The sequence below is a fragment of the Gavia stellata genome, chromosome 28 (genome assembly GCF_030936135.1).
Source record: "Gavia stellata isolate bGavSte3 chromosome 28, bGavSte3.hap2, whole genome shotgun sequence".
Lineage (NCBI taxonomy): Eukaryota > Metazoa > Chordata > Aves > Gaviiformes > Gaviidae > Gavia > Gavia stellata.
This window is the reverse complement of record NC_082621.1, coordinates 1,968,329-1,992,953: the sequence shown is the minus strand read 5'-3', so window position 1 is coordinate 1,992,953 and position 24,625 is coordinate 1,968,329. Positions and strand designations below refer to the sequence as shown.

Here is a 24,625-nt window from a genome sequence, read left to right as displayed (position 1 = left end):
TAACTTTCCCCTAAATTTTTCTCAAGAAACCGGCATGCCCTTTCCTCTCTGGCCTGCCTTTCCTCACCGCAGGGATTAGTTATGTAAATTGGAGCTTAATCCCCTAAAGGCAAATTTGCAGTTCAAGTCCAAGTGTCTGCTAGCATGGCCAACTGGAACCAAGACCCTCAGGGGATGGCGGATGTTTAGCTTTTTGTCCTGTAGTCTAAGGCAATCTTAAACCGCAAGGATCTCCTTCAGGTCACAAAGGCAAGCAGCCAGATTTTCCCCCTTCTCTTTTAAACAAGTTCATAACACAATAGATAAAAGAAAAAAAAAAAAAAAAAAAGAGGGGGAGAGGAGGGGAAACCCTCCCAGAAAAGTGAGCTAAGGCTGAGTGAATTTCCAGCAATGCGGTGAACGTATTGTCTGCCCCTGCGACTCTCAAAGGAATGTAATAAAAGGAAGACAGCAGCGCAGCAGGCAGCTTCTCGGGGAGCCGTCTGCCTTCCAGCCCCTTGCCGTAACGCTTGAACAGGTGCCATATAAAGGATGCTAAACTGGTGATTATTGGGGCTGTTGGAATGGGCTTCCTCTCCGCTCTCCGACGAGGAGATTTTTTTTAAAGAAACTATGTGACGGGATATGCCGACCTTTCAAAGACTACCTGTCGCAAGGGAAACACTTTGAGCAAGAAGAGGGTCGCCCGTCGAAGAGACATTGACGCTGTTTCTGGTCTTATTTAAGCTGCCGGAAATCAGGACGAGTTCCCGTGGAGTCACCGCAGCGATGCACTCGCAGGCCGGAGAGCAGACCTGCTGCGGTTGTGTTCCGGGGAGGGCATCTTGCTGCAGAAACTCTGACGGCTTTGAAGACTGACTTTCGAGTAAAGATACGACCTCCTGGCTGCTCACATACATGCCGGCATCTGAAAACAATTTTAAGTGCCTACTCCTGGAAGCAGAGAGAACAGCTTTTGATCTTTTTTTTTCTCGAGGTTTCCTTCACTCCCACGACCATCTCTCTTTGGCGCTCACAACCCCCAAAGAATAGAGAAAAAAGCCTTTGGGTGGCCCAATGGTTCCACGAACCCCATACATTTCCTAAGCAAGATATAATACTCTCTCCTTTTGATCTTATTTACAACACTTCTTTTTTAAAACATGAAGGATTTACAGGAACAGGAGTGAAAAGTAGTAATGCAAATCAGGCACCTTTATATGCACCTTTTTACTGAAGTCGCTGTATCCCGTTCCTCCATCAGCCCCACAAAAAGCCCTACTATAACAGTAGAGCAGCTTAAGAGGACATCTTTTTCTTTATCAATGCAGGCAAAAAATGGTTCACTGTTCCGTTTTCTACGGTTTCTTTGCCCAGTCTGGCATCAGGCGCTTCCTTTTTTTTGCACAAGGACAGCGCGGTGGCTGGGGAGGGACCCACACGAGAGACTGTGAGGCCTCTGCTCCCTCGGAGCTGCTCCGTGTCCTCAGGCAGATGATTTCAGGTGGCGCTGGAGCCGTAGGAACGCGTTGCGGGAATTCCTTGGGCTCCTCCTAGGCCTCTTTCCTCAGACTGCATTATTTTTGTGCTCTCTGCTTGGGTTTTCCTCATCTCCCCTTGTGTTCTGGATGGTGTGTCCAAGGCAAGGGCTCTTTCTCACGATGTACCAGGGGTCTCGTGATACCGTGTGGACTTAGGGGACCCGCAGGTGCAGTCCCGCTCAGCGTTACACGCTCTGCGTTAGGATTCCTTCTTTTGACTGGTTTCCAGCTGATTTCTGGCTCTTGCCCCGCTGAGCATGAACCTCCAAGGGGGCATTTTTCTCCTTCCCTGCAAAGACCACAAAACAGGTGCCAAGGGGTTAAACCCCGCTCCAGAAGGAGCCTCCGAGAGCAGGACGGGCGGTGGCGCTCGCGGAGCCCCGCTCTGGCGGAGAGGAATTGCGGAGATAATCGGATTTGCGGAGCGGTCCCGGCTCATCACTCCGGAGCGATCCATGTTGCCCGGCTCGGGCACGCATCCAGCGGTTTGCACACACGGGTGCACACTCGGATTCCTGCTCGGTTTGCTCGGGAGAAGGGGCGGGGGGGGGGGGGGGCAGCGAACAAGAACATAAAGAAAGAAGCGACATAAAGCGGCCGGAGGGGGGTTAAAAAAAAAGAATGAATCGCAGACGCACAGAGGCAGGCAGAGAAATGCACCCGACCCAGCCAGGCTGCAATCCCTGAACCGCAAATTTTACAGGCGCGGGCGGGCGGCGCAGCCATGATTGTATAGGCGGGGGGGCGGTGTGCGTGTGAGTGTGTGTCCGTGCGTGTGCATGGGCGCGGGGCGAGCGTGCGGGGCGCGGGCGGGCGCGGGGCGGGGGCGCGCCGCCCCCGGGTCCCCCCCCGAGCACCGCCCGGCTCCGCGCCGCCGCGCCGCCGCCACGGGGGGTCGGGCACCCCGCGCCCCTGGCGGGGCGGCCGTGTGAGAGGCAGGCTGCGAGCGGGGAGGGGGGAGCGCGGCGGCGGAGGAGGAGGGAGGGAGGGAGGAGGGAGGGAGGAGTGTGTGCGTAGAGGGAGGCGGGGGGGGAAGGAAACCCTCATGGAAGTATGAAGGAGATGGTGGGAGGCTGCTGTGTCTGTTCTGATGAGCGGGGCTGGGCGGAGAACCCGCTGGTCTACTGCGACGGGCACGGCTGCAATGTGGCGGTGCACCAAGGTAAGCCACCGGCCCGGCCCCGCCGCCGGCACCGGGGCAGCGCGGGGCCGCGGCGCCGCCGCCTCCCCCGCCGGGCGCCCCGGGGAGGCCGGGGGGGTGCGGGGGCGGCGGGGGGGAGCTTTGTTTTATCCCTATTGTTCAAAATAACGGTGTCGCCGCCGGCCTGGCTCGGCGGAGGAGCCGCGGCGGGGGGAGCGCGGTGTGCCGGGGGCGAGGTGGGGAGCGGAGTTGGCCGTCAGCTGCGCCCGGGGGGGGGGCACGCACCTCCCGGGGCTCGGGGGGTGCTCGTTACCGGGAGCCGGCCGCCTCCTTCCGCGGGGGGGTGGCCCGGGGCGGCGGAGCCGGGTCCTCCCCCCCGGTGCCCCGGGGAGGGCGGGCTGCCGAGCCCCGCGCCGGGAGGAGGGCAGCGCCGGGCTGGAAGAGCCGCAGCCGCCCCCGGGGGCCGGGTGCCTTCGCCTCGGCCCGCTGCCGCACATGGCCCCGGGTAACCCCCCCGGGGCGGCCGCGGGGCCCGGAGCTGCCTCCCCAAGGGCAGGGAGGGAGGCAGCCCTTCTCCTCCCCGAGATCCGGGCTATTTGCATTTTAAATGACTTGGAGCACGCCCCTAACACACGGTATGGGACTGGAAAGTTTGTCCTCAGGTCTCCCAACAACAACAACAAAAAAAAACCCCAAAAAACCGTATTTGCTTTCGTTCAAATCCAGCAGAAAGGCAGGGTGATTATCCCGGTTGGTTTGTTTTGAATAACACGAAGGTTTCTGGTCTCATCTGGCATGTCTGTTTTTCCATCTATTATTATCCTATCCATTTACCAGCACATCTCCAGCCTCTTCCTGTGCAAGCTCTCCCTCGGTGTCTTGATGCACGCTCCTGTCTCCAGCTGCGAACGCGTCCCGCTCTGCCTCTGCCCGCCTGTCAGGCGCGGGGCTCTGGGTCTGTAGGTCGGGCTTTCCGTTGCTTTTCGTACGTTTGGTGCATCCCTGCTCACAGCTTTAGGAAGAAGTCGCTTACAACCAGGTGACTGAAGGGGAGTTAAAATGGGGAAGCGAAGCTCGCAGGGGATTTCTCTTCATTCGGAGGCGATGCTTGGGTGTCTCCTGTCATCAGGGTGCCTCTGAGTGACCCAGCAGGACGAGGGTCCCTCTGGAAGGACACTCCTTTCTGTGGTAATTTTGCTGGTCTAAGTCTTCCATTCTTCCCATTACTTATCAAACCACGTGCTGGAGAACAGGTTTCTTCATGGCTTTCTTTTTTGGAGGGAGACAAAGGGCATCAGCATCCTTACGCCCCCTCCCAAAATTAATACAAACACTTCTGTTTGCTGGCAAGAACAGTTTAAAATGTGCAATGCTTTTATTCTTTTAGGATGCCTGTTTCTAGGCCCGCAGAGGTACAGAGACGATGTGTTTGCTGTTTGCCGCGGCGGCGGGGAAGCGGGCGCGTAGCGTTGTCATGGTAGAGTTGGAAGATGGTAGGAAAGTCTCAGAGAGGGCACCGCTTGTGTGTTTGGAAAACACAACTGTCTGTCTAGGTCTTGTAAGAACCCTTCAGGATATAATAATTCATAAGGAGTGTAGCAGTGTGTAGTGGATGTTCTTCAACCCTCTTTTTAAAGCCTGCTCCTAGACCTAGCAGTAGTGTGGTGTTTTGGTAGGCTTTTATTTCTTAAATAGAAACAAAGCACTGTAGAGGATCGTCTGGGTCATCTAGTCTCATTCCGTGCAGTCACACACTGGGTTTGGTATCTCTTTGTACTGCTTGAATATCCGCAAAACCAAAGTTACCTTTTGAAATGATTGTACAGTTAAATAAAGACCCCTGTAATTTTTTTAAGCTTATGTTATAGCTACACATTAGGACCGATTCTTAAAAATGTCGGTACCATTTTTGTGACGGTGGTTAGAAATCTTACCTTTCCAGTAAAAAACTCAAAATGTTACAAAAACATCTGACTGGAAACGAAGACTCTAATAAGATCGTTAAGAACATTTACAAATCGCATTTTCAACGCTGCCTTACTTATGTTCTGCATTCTTCCTTGTTTTCTTCCTTTTTGAAGCAGCGGGCACAGAAGCTCGCACTGGCTCCAGCTGAGTGCTTGCTTTTGGCCCTAAGCCCACTGCTAAAGATGGACCCAAGGCAGGCTCCTCTGTCACTGCTTTCATGTAGTCTCTATTTTCTTATGCGTATGCCTTGGCTCATCTTGCAGTCAGCTCTTTCGGTTTAACTCTACAATTGCATCCGTTTTCCTGGCTGCTGTGGAATAACAGACATTAGAGAGATGGAGAGAACCTATTGCGGGTCCTGTCTGGTCCATCCCCCAGGGAACATCACAGGATTGCTTCCAGCAGGATATTTTCAGATGCTTTGTCCAACCTAGTTTCAAATGTCTCAAGTGACTGGGATTTCATTCCAACCGCCAGCTCGCATTTGAAGGTGGAATAAGGAAGATATAATTTGTTCTTTCCTAGGAGACTCCTGTACCCTCGTCTGAGATGCATAGCCTTACTTCTTACCACTATCTTTACCAGCCTCTGTTGCTCTAAACCCACCCGCATGGTGGCTGAGAGCCCTTTCAGGGTCAGAAATGCTTCCTTTGGGACTCAGAAAGACCATCCTCAGACAGTTAGAGGGAGAAGATCGCCAAAGAAGGTGAACAGTCTTCAAGCAACGTAGCCCCATCAGAGAAGGAGCTTACTTTAAAGAAGTGGGAGCTGCAGCTTGCAGAGGGAGATGCTGAGAGCATCCGTAGTAATGTACAAAGTAAAAGGGATGCGTGGTGTAGCTGGATAAAACCGGCGGTTTTGTTGGGTTGTAGATGGAGACTTGTATTAACGCAGAACCTGCTCCTGGGAGTAGTCCTACAAAGCCTGAACTCAGTGATGTTGGAAGCACGCTGCAGAAGGCTGCCACTGGATGCGACTTACAGACTTGAGGGTGTGCAAGACAAACGGGAGTTTTGCTTGGTGTCTGTCTGAATTCTCACAAAGAGGATTTCCTTCATGATGCTGAGATTTTATCTTAGTCCTAATTATGGTTAAGGTGCTTCGTAGCCATCCATTTCATAATTCTATATTTAGGTCACTAGTGACACTTGAAAAGTTAAGGGGTAAGAAATTGCTCCATTTGTGTTCGCTAGACCGGAATTGGACACAGTTTATGAACCACTCGATTCCCACTTAGGCCAGATTTTCATAGGAATTTTTCATACTAGGCATAAGCTTACTTGAAAACTTGAATAAATGTGTAGCAGTGGAACTCTTGCAAAAGGCCGTCTGCTGTTGCTGGATATGGAAGCTAGAAAGGGGAATAAAATGCTGCATGGGTGTAATTTTTGGTTTTGTCACCCATCTCTGACTGACAACAGCTCTGACAAACTTTTATATACACCTGAGAAATTAAACAGTCAATTTAAAGATGCTCTAATGAACTCTCTTTGCTTTTCTTCCAGCTTGCTATGGAATTGTCCAGGTTCCTACCGGCCCCTGGTTCTGTCGGAAATGTGAATCTCAAGAGCGAGCCGCCAGGGTGGTGAGTACGAGCACCCTTGTACTTACACTCGAGAGGTTCGGTCGATGCCCTTCGTGTCTCTGCTGGAAGCAGCGTGGTCCCCTGGCAAAAGTGATAGAGCCTGGCATTTCAGCACTACTGTGACTGTAATCCCAGCTCTGCCTGTAACCTGCTATTTCTTGTTTATGCAACAGGAATAATTGTATCAAACAATTTTATACAACGCTATTAGCCATTTTGATGCTAAGATGAGAGGCGCTTTTAAGCGAGTTATCAATGACAACATTTTTTAGTCTAAAGACCTCAATCTTCAAAACAAAAATGGCATTCTTCTAAAAGGTGGTTTCCCTGCTGTTTTTTCTGTTCGCCTCCTCAGGAGGTTTTGGAGTGGAGGGAAGTTGGCATCACCCGAGATGCTGCTATACTGTCAGAGTTACCATACTGACTGACAGGATGGATTGGCATTCATCTCTCGCAGCAACAGCCTCCTGCATAAAGTCTTCTGAGTTTGTAGAACAGCAGAGAAAATGACAGGAAGCTGGAGCAGGGTTTGGTTTCTGTCTAAGTAGCAATTCAGCAGTATAGAACACTTTACAAATGTTCTTAATTAATTCTGGCATTTCCCGGTGAGGCAGGAAAGTGGAAACAATCAGGCCAGGACTACTTCTTAGGTCCGTCTATGTGGCAAAGTTATTTGTGCAGTAAACTAGGCTGTGAGTTTATAGCACACCAGCTCCTCTGCAGTAACTTCCCATGTGAGCCCTTATCAGATGCAGCTACACCAACCAAGTGCTGAGGCGCCGGGGTGGAGATCTTTAACATGTTAGTTATGCCGTGGATGCTGCTTTTGCCATACAGTAAATCCAAGATAGCTTCCCCGCTTTGCTCTCTTAAAGACGGATTTAAATTAAACTTTGGCTTTCCTCAAATGCGACAGGCCTCGGTCGGCACAAACAACGTTTATTAACGCCCGCGCTGCCTTCCGAACTGGTTTAGCTAAATCTTTTCTAAAGTAGGCACCTAGCGAAGCTGATGTAGGTGACCTCTGAATCTGCGGATCTGTGCAGGCCTGAGCAAATAGCGTGCTCCATCTCAGCTGGGCTCTCTGCTTGCTGCAGTACAAAAGTTTAATCTGTTTCACAGATGGGCGAAGAACTTGGCAAAGATGAGTGAATGGGGGAATTAGGTATCTGTACCATGCTTTCTACATTGCATTAACTCATTCCTCATTGGAAGTGGGAGTGTAAACAAGACCAGACTTTCAGACCTGAGCTCTTTTCCCATTGTAAGATGCTGCTTTTATGTGCACTGCAGTAAAGAAGATCAAATGTGTCTTTGAGTGGTTTTACATCCTGCAGATAGTTTCATAGCAAAGAAAGGAATTTGGATTTCATGGGCCTCCTTCCCCCTGCTCTCCCAACCATGCAGGCAGGGAGAAGCTCTTCAGCGTTAGCTACAATTCAATGCAAGCTGTAGTAATACATGTACACACAAGTCCTCCTCACCTGTGCTCATTGCAAGGACTGTAACTTTTCATTTGCCACATTATATGCTTCAAACTGCCTCCAAGGTATCAAGAAAACAATACCCCTGCAGGTGGCTCCTTATTTAACTCGCCCTCGGTGAAATCTGTTAGACAATGCGTGGTGGGCTTCAGTCATGCCATTCAGTCCTGTGGCATTCAGCCCTGCTACTATAATAACTGAACAGCGATAATCTTCCTTCCTAAGCAGAGCTGGGGACTATTTCCTATCTAAATCCCTCACCTTTTCAGTTAAACACCAGCAGTCATAGCAACAGACACGCAGATGGGTAAATACTTAAAAAGAATCTAGTTCTTTGATGTAGGGAACAGCATGATCAGAGTAAGGGAAATGAGTCAGGTCTTACGAGATCTGTGCATGGCTCTGGTAATAAAACACTTTGAATTTGGGCTCTGTGGTCCAGCGAGGCTGGAGAGTGTGGCTCTTCCACTGCACCTCTCTGGGCCTGGCTTTCTCCAGCTGCAAAAGGGGCATTATCAGCCTGCAGACACTGCCTTGAGGATCTTGAAGGAGAGATGCTGCTATTTGAGCGCTAAATACACTGGCAACAGCAGCAGGGTGAACTGATGCTTGTATTTCTTTCATAATGACTGTGTGGCAAACTCCTTTGAAAAACAACAATGTTTTTCTTCCCACATCTGCCTTCAAAGAAGAATCTTAAAGCAGTTTACAAGCTTTGTCCATAACAAATACAGTTATTGGCTAAACATTGATACTTTTGCTTTGAACATGAGATACAGAGGCATGGAGAATATTGCACTCCTCAGTGAGTTTTTTAAAACACAGGTCTCCTGATTTCTGTATCTCTCCTTCGGAGAGAGGGACTCCATCCCCTCTTCAGCTTTGGAAAGAGAGCTCAGGAGCCCGGACTTCAGGCGGCAGGTATAGTCGCTTGGCAGTAGATGCCGGAGTTAGAAGCCCCGAGGGGTCAGGAGCTCTAACCTTACCCATCACAACCTGGTTTAAACCAACCGAGCTCTGCTCTTTTCCCAGAGTTGAAATAAAAACCCCGGAGACTGCCTTGGCCTGTGCAGGTTGAATAACTGGAAGAGGTACCGCTAATCCCTGCTCACACCCCCTCCTCGGATGCTCAGGTCCCTAAAGGATGCTGTGGATGCTATTGTGCTTACAGTAAGCAACTGAAAGCCCATCCACTTTGTAATCAAATTGTCGAGGAAGCCCGGTGAGCTGCAATGGCCAGAGGGCACTCATGTGAGGGATCATGTGAAGGCTTTAGCTGTCATTTAGAGGCAGGGCTATTAAAAGTCTTGTGTGGGGCCGATGGAGCTGTTAACCCCTCTTGTTACAATCAGAGCTTTGCTAATCGCATGGTGGGAGAGCCGCTTTGATCTGAGGGGTGGAGGGGAGAGCAGAGGAGCCTTTTCAAGTGCAAATTTCTTATTACAGTGTCTCAGTTAACCCAGTTCTTTTTCTGTCTTGGCTCTGCCAGGCTTTCCATAGTAACTGTGAGAGCAGCTCTCCAGCCCTCGGGCAGCCCGGACCTAACCAGGAGCACTGAGAAACCCCTCCCGTGGTCATCCATCCGTATTTCAAACTCAGTTGCAGGGAAAGCAAGACGGGCTGCCGACGACGGCACTGGTCTTTGTCCCCTCCTCTCTTATTTATACGTTATCGCAGGCATTTCGTGCTTGCCAAAGGTGCCTGTTTGACTCCGGCACGCCTGAGTCCCACGAAAGCGTTGGAGGATCGGGCTGAGCCTCCCCGCCGCCCAGAGCATTGCAATCCTAGTTATTGTGCCTGTCTGTCCAGGAGGTAAAACTTAAGCAGAGGAAATCTGGAGCTTGCTTGAGAAAAGCCACCTTTGTGGAAGGTCCTTGGGGACTACTCGGTGGCAGAGGCTTTTGCTCGTGGCCAGTTATTGCTCAATACGTTGGTGTTTTTCGGGGTGTGGAGCACCTGCCCCGTTACGCTCCCCAGAGCCGAGCGATCGCAGCGAAGCGCAGGCAGGCGAGAGCACCGGGTCCGGCACACTCATAGCGGCACAGCCCGCCGTCTCGCTTTGACACCAGGCACCTCATTTCAGAACTTTCTGATGAAGCACATTTTTTTCACAGAAAAACAGGGTGTTTTGTTTTGTTTTGTTTTTTTAACAAATCAGACGTTTCCGCTAGGGAAGGAAAAGAGTTGCACCTTGCAGGTTCTCGGGCCTTTTTTTAAGTCGAACAAAACAAAAAGCACATAGAAATTTTCCCTGAGTGATGGCATGAGAAGACAACGACTGTTTTCGGGCGGCTCAGCCTGGGAGGAGCCCTCAGGCCTGGGAGCGTGTTCCCCCACATGTGGCAACGTGCCCCGAAACTGCCCCAGCTCCCGCCAACGCTTCAGAAGGGCGTTGTGGCCGGGGAAGAGCCCTCATGTGGCGATCGGCCGATGTGGAGGCCGATGACGGCTGGGCAGGGCCGAAATTAGTGAGGGAGGAAACATGAGTGCAGGGCCTCGCTGTCCGCTGTGAGGCAAGGAATGACGCCGAGGGCCGTGGCGCTGGGTTTCCCCAGCTCCTGCCATCCTGCCTGGCCAGAGCCTCCCCGTCCCCTTGCCTCTCCCTCGGCGGGTGTGCGTGGCGGGGGGGTGAGGCCCGTTCCCGCCCTGGCCATGAGGGAGACCCTTCAGGAGGTTTGGGGCTGCCAGTGGCCATGGAGGCCCCCCCTGCCCTTGGGGCCTGGTGAGGGGGCTCATCTCCAACCGCCCCGTGGCTGCTGGCTCCCGGGGGAGGAGGCGGCATGTCTCCCCCTCACGGTTTTCCCCAAAGGCAGCCATTAGTGACTGGGCATGGAAAGGGGCGCAGAGTCGCTCCCGTCCCTCACAGCCCATCATGGCGCCGGGCCTGCAGCCTCTGGCCCAGTGTGATGGTGCTGAGGGAGCGTCCTCCACCCTCCCGGGTGGCAGGGACTCTCCAGCGCTGACGCTCCCCTCACGCCCTCTCCATCACACCTCAGCCACCCCCAAGGCTGGGTTTGGGGGAAGCAGGGTGCCCACCCGCCGGTCCCAGCCATTGGGGCTGGGCTCGCCATGGCCCCCCACGCCCCACCAGCAAAAATGTCATGACAGCCTCACCCGCCTCTCATGAGACTGGAAAAAATATCACAAGAGAAAGAGAGAAGGAAGGAAGGAAAGACACAAAGATAGATAATGGCTTCTTTTTATTTGCCTTCTGCTCTCTGAGTCATGGTTTTCAGTTTTACTCCCCAACCACAAAGACTAAAACTTTTTTTTTTTAAAAACCCCGTGAAAGTCAAGGTTCGCTTGTAGCCCCATGGTTCTTGGGTTGAGGCTTTAAATACGTCCCCGTCACACTCACACAGGACGATATCGAGCTGTGTCAGAGTATCTTTTTGCACCCAAACCGCTCTCAGCCCTTCTTCCACTTCCTCTCTTTGAAAGCAGCCCCATCTTTCATAACCATGTTGTAAATGAATCATCTCTTTTCTGGCCCTGCGCCCCTGGGAGTTAGATTAAACTTGTTGTTTCTGCTTAATTTCAAGAGATGTGAACTGTGTCCCCACAAAGATGGAGCCCTGAAACGGACCGACAACGGAGGTGAGTACCTCTGCGCAGAGGCGGGTATGTCGTGCAGAGCCTCCGGGGACTCGGCAGCTGTCCCGGGCACAAAATAATTCGTTTCTGAGCCTATGTCATCAGAAAGGGAAAGCTGGAGGTTCCAGAGGAGTGAAAACACTCTGCCTTTTTCTTACAAAACTTCACTTTCTGAAGCCTCCCCGGCGAGAAGACCTTTCCCTGGGGGGACCCTGCCTGACTTCTGGCTGGCATCGAAGCACAGCCCCTGAAATGTGCAGTTTCTTGAGTTTAACCTTGCAGGAATCAGGGCACGATTTGGCGTTGTTCATAGAAATGTGGAAGTTGCGGAGTTATTTGCTGCACGCTTGCACAGCAGTGGTGTGATCCTCAGGTTAACAGAGCCTCAGCCTTGAGTCCCCATTTTAGAGAGCAGGGACCAGGATGCAGTAAAGATGTTTTTCTCTGCAGGACTTATCTGCTCCTCGTTGATGCTTCTCAGCCTCTGGTGCTGTGAAGTACTGTGGAGTCTGATTTCAGTTGTCAGAGCTTGTAGCTATTGATGCTACTGGCTGTATAGATCAAACTTAATTTTTCTCAAAACCTTATTTTTCAGAAAGGCTTTGCTACCTACCTGCCACTTTCCTTAATACACAAAGAGTTAAATTAGGCGAGGAGGTCTTTATTCTGATAGATCCCATATTTAGGGAAGAAGCCCTAAGTCCAGGATATTTTGTAGAAGCATCTGCTAGAGCTGGTCATAAGTGCCAAGAGCCTTAGTGCTATAGCACAAGTATTGTGTTGGGGGATTGTTTTATAATAACACAGCATCTTCTTCCAAACGTGGTTACATGGCTTGGTCAGGTCTATGTAGACAGGCACAAGAAGTGTTACAACCATGTCACTGTACAGAATTATATAGCCCAAGTACTTACAGTGCTGTATGATCCTGTAATCATGGAGTTTGGTTCTGTCTGCCCAGGTGAATCCATCCTAATTCTAGCTAAATCATTCCAGTGCAGTAGCCATACTAGTATGGATCAGCCCCCAAAGGCTCCTGACCTTCAAACTTTCTCAGTTCTGTCCTGACCAGATGAAATTTCAACTTACACATCTGATTTGGGAAGTGTCTTGGTGGATTTAGATTTTAATCTACCTTGGCTTGCTGAAAAAGAGCCTTCTTTATCTGTTGATAACAGCCAATAAAGAGAGCTTTGTTTCCAGTGGCATGGGACTACACGTCAAACCTGTCCCATCAGCATCATTTACTGCTTGGATGATTTTCCTGGGTTTGGTTAGGTCTTCAACTCTGGGTCTCAAGTCCTGAGAGGGTGCTTTTAAGAACGATGAGCATTGTGCTTTTTTTTCCCAAAGAAATCTCTGCTTTCTTATTTAATCTGGAGGTGGTATCCATCTATCTTTCACCCACAAAGGATTTGATTCCTAACCAAGTTACAACAAGCAGTATTTCAAATCTAACATCTAACAAGTTGGCTTCCTCTTTTCCTTCTCTCCCTCCCAGGCTTGTCTGCAGCCCTGTCTGAGTTTAAGACTCTTCTGGGTTGCCCCATGTGAATCTCTGCTCTCTGTCTTGTTTGCTTCCCCAGGGTGGGCCCATGTCGTCTGTGCTTTGTACATCCCAGAGGTGCAGTTTGCCAACGTGCTCACCATGGAGCCGATTGTCCTGCAGTATGTACCCCACGACCGCTTCAACAAGGTAAGGCCATCTCTTTCTCCTGCTGCCCCAAGTATACTTGCCCTGCCTTGGCTTTTGGGGTCATCTTATTCTGCCACATCTCCTGTCCAATTTATTTTAATTTCCAGGTACTCAGATTCCTTTAAAAGTAACTAACAAAGTAAACCCCCATTCCTGCAGATAACTTTTTGGTCCTCCATTTCTCTCTTCCCCAACTCTCTGCAACTTGAGCGATCTCGGCCTTGGAGTTGCATGTTGGTTACTCCACATTTTGATCTGACACAGTTGTTATTTGGGGACAAAAAGAAGATGCGTGAGTTTTGTGTGTGCCACTAAGAAACCCAGAAATAATGTTGTCATAGGAGGGAGATGACTGGGCACAGAGTTATGAGTTCCTGAAGGCTTTGCATCCTGGTGAGCAGTGGGAGTGAAGCTGACACTTTGTCTGCCTCTCTGAGCGAGCACTTTCCCTTTTTTTGGCAGACCTGCTACATCTGTGAAGAGCAGGGCAGGGAGAGCAAAGCAGCCTCTGGAGCATGCATGGCTTGTAACCGACACGGCTGCCGGCAAGCTTTCCATGTCACCTGGTGAGTTCCCCACAGCATCACCCCGAGAATAGCCCCAGCTGTTGGGTTTGCCGCTATGGCTTTGAGGCCGCACCGGACGGGTGGTGTGGGAAGTTGGGCTAATTGCCTCGGTTTTATTTTATGCAAGGGGTATCTCATCCTTACTCAGTTTGTGAGGGGAACTTCCCCAGGAAGGCTGAGTTTTCACCAGTGAGCCTTCCCTGCTGAGAACGAAGGCTGGGGATTTCCCTAAGACTGTGGAATCCAAGAAGAGAAGAGATGAGTCACAACCCAGGAATGTTCCTTCTCCAGCAGAGCACATGCTAGAGTACCATCTAGATGATGTGATTTTAAGGGCTGATATCCTCATGTACCCTCGCAGCCTGAAAACAACATTGCCTATCAGCAGAACAGGGAGATTCCCAGCTTTACATGGATTCCTTGCACATGACACGTCTTTTGCTGGAATTGTTACTGGTCTCCCAGGCCTCCCTTAAGAAAAACAAAAATTACAAGACAATCTGGTAGAAGAGTTCTGACAATTTTGAAGATCTTAATACAAATCAAAAATAGTCTGAACTTTTTTCCCCCTCCTTGCATACCATTTGCGAAGCAGAACAGGAAACTTCAAGGCCCTGCGTGGGTATCCTGAACTATTCTTTGTCCTTTGATGGGATATGTCACCTGGCTGTACAACTTGCTTTATCCTCCTCCTAATTGCATGTATTTCAGTGCCCAGATGGCTGGCCTCTTATGTGAAGAGGAAGTCCTAGAAGTCGACAATGTCAAATATTGTGGCTACTGCAAGTATCACTTCAATAAGATGGTGAGTTTCTTCATCCCTGCAATGGAGGTTTTTTTGTCACATATAAGGCATTGTCTTCATCCTCGATTGTATGTGTGCTCAGAGCAGTAAGAAATGCCATGAGCACATACACAAGCTCTACAGCCTGCTCCCCTTTTCAGCCATTCAGTCAGAGTCACTTAGGAATAAAGATTCTATAGCATCTTTAAACCCATTCTCAAAACTAGGGGTTGAATTCTTCCCATCTGTTTTGGCTTCCCTGACCCACTCTGTATGGCTGAAAGATGAGTCCCAAGAAAGGAGAGCAGCCATGATGTTTGATGCTCCAGGGAATTAGGGGTATAGGCACCCTGGGCAGGAGGGTGTAACACAGAACAGCCAGAACTTCTGCCTGCGGACAGAGACAGCCCAGAAGAGGCGCGGAATCATTCACTGTTTGAGGGACGTTTGGGGCAAAGGACTTCCCCCTATTAATTACAGTACCGAGAGGAAAGAGAGGAAGCCTTTTCCTGTTCTGCATAATTAGTAGACACCTGCTCTCCCCCCTCCAGCAAAAAGGAAACTTGATCCTCTCACTACAGCTTTATGTCTCAGTGGCTCCTTTGTTGCCGGCCTTTCCCACTTTCCTTCCTGCTTATCAGTGCTGTCGCATACAGTGACGGATGTCTTGAGCTTCCCCTCAAAGTCAAACTGGAGGACACCTTCCCTGCCCTTCAGGTACCCTCAGCATCTGACACAAGTGTAGCTCTGTGTCAAGTTTACTGATGCTGAGATAGACAGCAGGACTTCTGCTAGTGCCTGGAGTCTGGGAGCACTGGAAGCTGGACACTGCTGTTGGGAGGACTGGCTTGCCTAAGCGACATTGCTGCTACCATTTATCTTGTTTACAGAATGGTCTCATAGCAGCTATGTCTTTCTTCTTACAAGTGTCAGTGTACATGGGCCACCAAGAACCAAGGATTTGGGAAGTTAGATCTGCATGCTGTTTGTAAAACCACTAATAGGGTATCCACTGTGGTCCGCATGTTAGGAACCAGGCTGGGCATCTGGTACCAAAAGAGTTTGGTCCTGCATGTGGTAGACAAGCCATTTACTGTAACTTTGCTGACTGTAACAGTGAAAGCCAGACTCTATAACACTGTTTTCTCTCTCTCTCTGTCTTTTTGCTCCTATTCTCCACCTCCTCTCCCCTTCCCCACTTACCTCAGAAGACCTCACGTCACTCTGGAGGTAGCTCCTTCATTGCTGGAAGGAGGAGTCGATCCACGTCCCCTGCTCAAGAGAAGCATGTATCCCACCACGAAAGGCCAAAGAAGGTAAGATCTGCACAGGGTTTGTTAACCCAGAGAGGCACAGTCATGTGGGGTGGAGGTGAGAAGGGGAAGAGTGCGCAGAGAGCACTGATGGCTCCTCAGGTGAGCCCTGACTCTGCAGAGTTTCATGGTCAGAGATCTGAATAGTGGCTGCGTTTTTAAACAGGCCTCTAGAAATGTGTATGCAAATAGAGCAGCACAGCCGTGGGGAACGTGAGGCCGAGTTTGCATGCTTATGCCAGAGGGGTCCTGGCAGAACACGCCTATGAAACGTGCAACTTTCCCCTTCCTGTCTCGTGGCAAGTCCACTTTGAGGATGACGTTGTGCTATGGTTTCCAGCTACTGAGCTGATCTGTGTGGAAGTAGTTTGGGCTGTGGTTTTAAATGCAGCAGCTCGAGAACAGAAAATTGGAGGTCGTTGTCCTCAGATCGTGGACTCCAAGTTTTAAAGGACAAAAGGATACTGGTTAGTAATCTGCATTGTGGCCAGCAGATTAATTGTAGGCAAGAACAATAATTAGTATAAACTGGGCAGTATTTTGTTAGTTAGATTAGGCAGTCACAGGGATTCCACCTGCCTCAAGTCTACCTGTGAAAATAGTTTATCTTCGTTAAACGATTATTTAGAAGAACGTCGCATGCCAGATCTGACTGGTACAATAGTTATTTATTTAACTCTGCTGGTTAAGATGTACTCGTGAAAACCGCTGCAGTGTTACAGGACATGTTAACAGCACACCAAGGTTCATAATTAACCAACTGACTCACGTGACAAATGCTCGTATTTCAAGGAAAAGCAGCAGTGAACGTGTAAGGCAGGATCCAGCAGACTCCTGGGTTCTGACAGTGGTGCAGGTTCCAGTGTGGAAGGGTCTGTACTAAAAGAAATGAGAAGGCCAGAGGCTTGTGAGGTATTTGTTATTTGTAACAATAAATAGCCCTAAAAGGCAGGATGTGGTTTTTGGAGGATTCAGGTTCTAAGGCAAGTGGCAGCAGAATAAGAAATCTGCCCTACCCCTTGATACAGCTTTTGCAATATCAAGAATCCGCAACGTAGTACTGCCACCCTCCTTTGCACCCTGTCTATCCAAAGCAGCGGGGTAGGATCTGAAGCTGAAATAACTTACACAGGGGTACTGTCAGTATGGTCAGATAGTTTTTGATACTTTATGGGCCCTAGCCTGGTTTTTGTTAGCAGAAATCCGGAATTACTCTACCAAGCAACCTCTGGATATATTCCACAATAGTCAAAAGCCAAATTTACCTTGTTGTATAAAGACAATTGGTGATACCCCTGCAAATTGCAGTGCGAATCTTTTAAATCTTGCCGTAGGTGTCTGGCTGTTTACTCCTCTTTTCTTTGGTTTTATCTTGTTGCAGTAGGCATCCTCACAAATGCGTGAATGATTTTGAATGGTAGTGATAGTGACCCACATCCAGAAACAGCCCGATGACACTCTGGTGGGTTATGTGGCCTACGCTGATGGATCTCAGCCCAGTCTCCAGGGGACAAGGGCATCCAGGCTTTCAAAAGCAGTGCGGCCATCAGTTAATACTGACTGACACCCTCCTGGCATGCCCAGCTGAGAGTCCATAAATTCTGCGGGCGGGAAAGCCATGCCCTTCTTTATTTACAGAGGTTATCCCGCAATATCCAGTTTGAAACACTGCCCACCACGTCCATTACATGGGCAAAGAAGGCAAACCTCGCTTTACAAAGCAGTGCCTACCCTGCTGCTGACACCAAGTCAGTAAATTTCCTACTGCCGACGAGGCGAAAGCGTACGGGGAGTATTTACTCCTCTTGTGTGCTCAGCTGCTGCGAGGAGAGGAGGAGGCGGGAGGGAGAAAGAGCATCTGTGCCACGGAAGGGGAGCGAGCGCTTGGCACAAGGTGAACGGCTGTACTGGAACGTGCTATTTTTAGCCAACAAGCAGGCAGAGGGGGTGGGGGAGAGGGCAGGATCGGGGTGATTGACGGCAGCTTTGGAGAGCTCAGCTGTAATTATAACTGACAGACTGTGCAAGTCCAAGACTGGGGACCGTACGAGGGTTTCTATGTTTGCGCAGCTTCTGGTGGCGGCGGGGGGAGCGCAGTCACGTGCCTGGCAGGTAGGAAGGAGCAGGGGAGGGCCTGCTTCCCGGCTTTGGCTGGAAAGCAGGTCAGCGCCAGGGGGAGAGCGAAAACAGGAGGAATATGGATTTATTTATAGGCTTCTCAGTGGCGCTTGCCACTATTGTTAGCCTCTGGGTTCCTCACAAACGTGCAGAGACTCCGTCTCGCTGCTGCCTCACCGCTCTCCCCTCCTGACGGCTCATCGGGTTTGCGAGCAGCAGATGGGATGGAGGCCCCTTCCAGGGCCGGGATTGCTTGGCAGGGCTGCAGCGCAAGTGCAAAATCAATTCCTTCCACTTAGAGAGGGGGAGTCAGCACGGAAAGGGGGACGAGGTGTGCAAAGCAGCTGAGATGGGCAGGGTAAGGAAGGCACTCCCGGCTTCCAGGGATGTTCGGTAGTTTATAGGTCTGGGAGCGGTTGTGAAGTGCAGGGAGGAAGGACTGGGTGTGGGGCGGTGTGGGAACACAGACCTTTCCAAGGGGTACCCGCAGAGGGGGTTGAACCATTAGTTCCCGCATGGTTTTGGAGTACGTGACTAGCAGTGCATGATCTAATTGCACATGTTCCAGGGGAACTGGGTGTGCTGCTGTGCTGACCTGAAGTAGAACAGCTTTTTCTTGAGCCTGTCCAGCTGTGCAGCTGGCTGGTCCCGTCCTCCTGGAGCTGGAGGCATTGCAGGGGAGCTGCTCACTCAGCAGCAGACCAAAGCGCGTGTGTGAGTCCCCGGGCTGCAGGTGCTCACAGCTCTCCGCTCCAGAAGGAGCTCAGTGCCTGACAGCTCCCTTCCAGTGCAGGGTTGTGGCTGTTTACTTAGGCTTTACGGAGGAAAACTCTGCTGAGTTAATGACTAAGTGAGGGGCACAGGATTTAACCCAGTGGCTTCAGTAAGACAGCAAAGACTTGGGATTTGGACCTCTAAGCCCTGCTATAAAACAGTTCAGCATTTCTGAAGAGTCTTGTTCTCTGCGGAACAAGGGACAATTGTGATGTGGGACTGCAAGCCCGCGTCAGCATCCCCCGCCTCTTGCAGGCACAAATGATACCAGCCCAAGCATTTCCTTCTGTGCTGTCCTGAAAGTGGGAAAGCTCCAGGCATTGGGTTTTCCTCAGAACATAGCAGGGCTTAGCAAAACCAGCCCCATTTATTTCTTTGGGGTTGGTATTGCAATGTGTGTGCTCTACCCTGTGGGAGCCTTTGCAGGGTTTGTTTGTTTAAAAAAAGAAAGAAGAAAGAAAGAAAGAAAACAATAGCTAAATACCAAGAAAACACTGGATGACGCACAGGGGTTGAATGAAGTACAGATGTTCTGTCACCTATATTGTCTGCTTGAAATGCACAGAAAAAAATTACCATGCTCCGTGGAATGAAATTTGTCACACCAGGAGCAGACAGGAGCACGTGTGCTACTACCTTTTGAGGTGTATATCCCATGGAGGGAGACACTCGTCCAGTGTCATTCTTAATGAACACCTGGAACCCATAAGCAAGATCAGGGGACTTTTAATTTGGATATGGGACGTTGTTACAGGAGGAACGGTCCCTGCCCGGTGACATAGAAGAGAGAGGCAGGCACTTGGAGCAAATGAGCCCACCTGCAGTTGTTGCTCGGGTCTGGGTACAGAGCCAGTTCTCCACAATCATAACACACCTTTACCTCCTGAACTGCTTCCTTAGCCATGGTGCAGGGGGGGCACTTTATGGGGGTACAGGGACTGCCTCTGTCCTGCCCCCCTTACCCCTTTAGCACCAGCCAGAGCAGTGCACAAGCCCCCAGTCCCACGGCGGCTGAGCAGATGCATGGCAGAGCCTGCCTCCCCGCTGCCATTGCCTGTCTGTCTAGACCTGATGCCAGTGGAGGAAATGAGCCAAGGATCCGGCCTGGCAGATTTAACACACTGGAGAAGTTATACTGGGCTGAAATCTAAACCCAGTGGGTCTGTGAGGGGCTTTGTGTTTGCATTCGAGTTGGCGACAGAGGTCTGCCTCTTGGAGCTTTGTGTCCACGCAGGCACCCGAGGGCAAAGTGGACGTTTTTTTCAAGTGGGATGCCGGTGGCTGCTTGCAAGACCAGCACAGATTTTGGGAAGGAGTACTGAACCTAAATCTGCTCTAATCTAGCTATAGTAGCCTTGTGTCATAGCATCCTTGACGGGCTTTCTGTGACCTCTTGTTATGTGGGTGTTTAACCGCCCCCAGCAAATCCTTCCATTCGCAGGGGGTGTAGCAATAATTTTGAGAGCACGCAAAAGCCCAGCGAGGGCTGACCGTGAGTCCTTGTGTAAAACCTCTCATGCACTCAGAGTGTGTCTCAAGGCAAACCCACAAAATCCCCAGCACGGCCTCGGTGCAAGGGAGGTTGCAGGCCAGCGCTTAGTGTCCCTCTGCCCGGTGCTGCCTTCCTCCTCGCAGTGGCTGCCATGGCTGCAGCCCAGAGCCAGGCCTCCTCCTCCGGCTGAGGGAGTTCAGAGAGCCTGGGAAAGAGGGAGGGAGCAGCAGAGCCCGCTTGGCTCTTCCCAGCTCTTCCCCCCCCTCCTTCCCCTGCCCAATCTACTTTTAATGATCCAATTGCTGGTGTCCAGCAGATTAGAAGAGGGGGCTCGGGGAAGGGGAGACGGCAGTGGGGGGAGCAAAAGGAGCTGTGCACAACCCTTTTTGGCAGCGAGAGATCCTGTTTCGTTCCTCTTGCGCTGGGGAGCTCCAAAGGAGATTGTGTCGCCGGCACGCCCCCGATGCAGCCGCGCTCCCCCCGCCGCAGGCCTGGCCTGCTCCGTGCCCACATGCCAAGCCCCAGCTGCTCAGTCCTGCACGGGGAGAGTTTGTTTTCCATGAAGTTCCTTGCTGGGGGCAGGTTCACGTTCCCTGCAGACCGCAGCTTGCCCAGCCAGCCAACCTGCTGCAGGGAGCGCCGAGCGGCTCCAAGGTAGGGCTCGGCTTTTGCTTGAGAAGATGGGATGGGGGTGTTGAATGGTTTCCTGCTCTCGCAGTGCATCGTCCCTCCCTCCCTCCTCCTCCTCTCCTGACTCCTGCTTCATGGCACAGCCAGGCAGGTCTCTGTGGGCAGGCTGGGCTGTTGGCAGTGCCTGTGTTGTCTGTGAAGTTTCCTGGAAGGAGGGTTTGCAGAGGAGAGTGCCTGTGTGCCAGGGGGAGGAAGTGCTGGACGCTGAAAAGCCAGGTGGGGAGACGGCACTTGAGGGGCAGGGGAGAGTGCTGCTTCCCCCCTGTCCGCTTGCCCTCCCCTCCCTTTGCACCCTGCGGCTCTTGCAGGAAGCATTTGGAGCCTTCCGGTTCCTGGAGAGAACCCACATGTTTAAAAGCCTCTGGTGCAAGCTGGGGAACGCCTCGGGTTGTCTGACGGCCTGTCAACACAGACAAGATAGCTAGGAGTGACTGAGCTCCCTGACCGTCTCAGTGCCGTGGTCTCCGTGGGCAGCCGAAGTAACCTTCCCACCAGTGCCTTGGTCAGGGGGCAGCCCGGCCCATCTGCAAAATGTCTATGGGGTAACAGCATTAATTGTCCTGCCTATTTAACACAGGGCACTGCATTTCTCCAGTAATATTGAAGAAGGTGTCAGATCCGGTTGCCCTTCTGAGTACCTGAAAGTATTAGAGAGAACTGGAGGGTGGGAGATGGGTGCTACTGGGTGTGCAAAGGCAGCAGACACCCAGACCCTGCAAAGCTTAAGGGCTGCAGCCCAGAGAGCTCCTGGGTGCCTGGTCGTGCCGGTTTCTGCTCTGCCCGAGCAGGAGTGACACAGAGAGCGTGGAGAGGAGGTGCTGTGGGAGAGGGAGAAGTGCTTGGTAAGCACAACGGAGGAGCAAGAGGAGCAAGGTATGCCTGTGGGCATATCGCCTGGGGCTGCGTGCAGGGACACCCAGCAAAAGTGCCGTTGAGCTCCTCGTCAGGCTGTGGTGGTTCTGGTTTCAATGCAGTCCTTTGAGCAGAGCACGAAGACTGGTCTCTGTGGGACAGATTTTCTAAATAGTTTGAGTGCAGTTGCTCAGCACATGTAGTCGGGGCCAGATCTTCAAAAGAGTTCAATACCCAGCGTTTAGCTTTTTGGAAAACCTGACCATTTATTCAATCTGAATGGGAGCTGAGGCATTCCAGAAATCTGGTCCCTATTGTGCAGGCTGGGTTCTTGCTGAATATATACGTATGTACGCACTCCTACATATAAGGAGAGGACTGCTCGGTTAGCTGTTGAAGATTCCGCGCTGCCGACAGCGAAGAGGGATTTTTCAGGCAGGAGACAGCCAGGATTTTGAAGCTGGAGGATGTGAGTTTGGTGGTTGCCATCATAATGAAACTGTGGGAGGTTTTATGGTTCACTGTGGTGACAGTCAGGACATTTCTGCTTTTCCCCACGCATGTGCACGTGTGTGTGTGTATGTAGGTGTGTAGGTTCATTGTCATTAGCCCAAATGGCTTGGCTCTGCCTTGTCTCTTAAGCCGTGATACGTGAAATTAAATCCTTGCAGTGCTGCCTCGCTGGCGTTTGCAGCATTGTATTTTATTCCCTCCTGTTGCAACTTCATGATCGAAATGCATTTGGGATTCAGGGTCTAAAAATGAGAGAATAAGCTTTATGGTATTAAGAAAGTTTGTGCAGTTATTCAGGGTTTGTGCAGTTATTTGGCAAAATATATTCTAATGAGGTGTCTGGCTCCTGTTTTCCATTTCTAGCTTCCGTGAGTGGCGCTGGCAGCATCTGCAAGTAGGCGAGCGTGTGTCCAGGTGGGGTGGGGATCCCTGACTTTTCTTTCTGAATTTTTGGATTACTTTCTGTGAAATATCAGCACGTTCTCTCATCCCGTGTACCCTGGTTTTCCCGTTTGTAAAACGAGATGTAGCTATTAAAAACCTTTCTTCAGTTTGTTGAAACTCTCTGCTGTGTGCTATTAAGTGAGTGCAAATTGTTACTGCTACTGGAATAATGGACGCTGATGTGCACATGGTCTGTGACAAGCTGCTTAACTAACTGGGCCACAGTTTCCCCATCTTCCTGTCCTAGAAGAGCCATGAGACTTAGAGTTTATAGCACTAGAAGCCCCCAAGTATTTAAAACATTACGAGATTTAGTAAAGAGTCAATTTTAATTTGTCTTTCGGCACTTAGTCTGTAGAAATCACATTTTCAAGCTTTTCTTGTTCACTGCCAAAGCTGGAAATGTGTATTAAAGAAAGGGAAGAAAAGAAAACAGAGATTCATGTAAAATACTGTAGCTCTAGGAATAGAGGCTTTAACAGATACACCAAACACCAGGAGTCTTGTGATAAAATGACGGATATTGGCAGTGTTGGTTGGGCACTCAGCAAGCGCAGTGAAGCTCTAGGCTGGATTTGCCTCCTTTTTTCACCAGCTCATCCCAGTGGAAGCATCTGTGGCGTCATGGCAGGCGTACAGTGGCAGACAGTGGCAGCGTCACTGGTGGCTGCAGCGTGGGCCTCCTTTTCAAGCGCAATGAAAATTCAGCCAAACCCACACTGGAAAGTGCTGATATCTGGAGCACTTTTGCTTCACCTCTGCTTCACTTCGTGCCTGTCTTCTCCAGCCTTTTCCTCCTGCCCTCTCCCTCCTCCATCCCCTTTTTTTTCCCATTTAGTGGATTGTTTCCTAAGCTAATTATTCCACTCTCTTCTCTCCCTCCCAAAAACACACAGTGGAGCTCATGTATTTGCTGCAATTGCATCTTCCCCTGACAGCATCCCATCTTTGGCATGTGCTGGCAGCTGTAGCCTCAGGGCTTTCCCTGCATGAGGAAGCAATCAGCATCTTTCTGGAGAGTCAAATGAATTTTGATGTGACTCTTCTGTTCTGAACGCACCTTCAGTCCAGACTGAGGACTTCAGCTTCTAGAATAAAACGCCCATGTGAGGGAGTTGTAGCAGAATAAGCATCCTTTCCCACAAAAAGGTCTCAGAGACAACAGAATGGATTTTTCTAAGGCCAGCATCTCAGGCAGGAGTTTATCTGACAGCAGGTCTCTTGGTCCACACACCAGTGACCACACTGGGAAGTCTGGAACTGAGCACAAAAGTTTCTGCAGCTTCAGTGAAGAAGGCCGCGTCTTTAGCTGACATCGGTAGCACAGAAAAGCTCCTGTAGTCAGCTGAGTGTGTCCCCACGGGAGCGTGCAGCTGAGGAAGACAGGGAGGAAGCAGGAGTGTGTGATGGAGCGTGCTCTTCTATCCAACCGTCCTGGGTGCCAGCTGGCCTGGGCGTCCTCAAGCCCCACTGACTTGAGGTCACACAGACATGTTTTCTGTCCTTTCACTGAAAACACCTCAGTTTTAGCCTAAACATCCAGATATCACTATATAAGAATAGCCTCCTCGGTTACAGTCTGTTCCTCAAGAGAATATAAAATCAGGGCCACCAGGACTCAGTGTTTCTCAGGCCATGATTTTTCCTTGCTTTGCAATTTGAAGAATCCCATTTTTCTGGGGTTTTAATGCGAGAAAAAAAACAAGATGAAGAAATCAAACTAAATAGTCTTGTCTCCTGTTAGCAGAGATGGACCCAGACCAGCCATCTCTGTTGGGAGGAGAGACGTGGGGGATCTCTAGGTTCGGTTCAAGCCTAGGTTCCGAGATCTCCGCTGAGTGATCTCTTTACCTGTGCATGTGCAACACGTGCTGAAATCAAGATTCTCCCGTTGGCTTTACGGGGTGGATCTGAGAAACCCTTGCAGAAGGTAGAAAGCAAGAGTAAGGGGACACAGAGTCCCTTTGGGGAAATAGCAAGAGGAAAGCTCAGGTTTCTTGAAATCAGCCAGAGCTTGTTAAGTCCTTCCCTATCATCTTACCATAAACTGATTTGGGGGCTTCTGTTGATATTCTGCACTCCAGATGTTGG

The 24,625-nt window shown here is 50.6% G+C and overlaps 1 protein-coding gene across 2 annotated transcripts in view; it reads left to right on the top strand.

Moving 5' to 3' along the window:
* The first annotated feature begins 2,573 nt into the window (after nt 1–2,573).
* The window catches only part of MLLT6 (MLLT6, PHD finger containing), a 44,782-nt gene continuing 22,730 nt past the window's right edge, over nt 2,574–24,625 (top strand). Inside the window, exons 1-7 of one of the 2 annotated variants that reach the window (XM_059830332.1) lie at nt 2,574–2,682; nt 6,135–6,214; nt 11,241–11,295; nt 12,879–12,988; nt 13,451–13,554; nt 14,266–14,359; nt 15,550–15,654. In XM_059830332.1, the coding sequence (XP_059686315.1) occupies nt 2,574–2,682; nt 6,135–6,214; nt 11,241–11,295; nt 12,879–12,988; nt 13,451–13,554; nt 14,266–14,359; nt 15,550–15,654 (657 nt within the window). Of the gene's footprint in view, nt 2,683–6,134; nt 6,215–11,240; nt 11,296–12,878; nt 12,989–13,450; nt 13,555–14,265; nt 14,360–15,546; nt 15,655–24,625 lie in introns of both variants that reach the window. The other variant, XM_059830331.1, reaches the window with a different exon arrangement.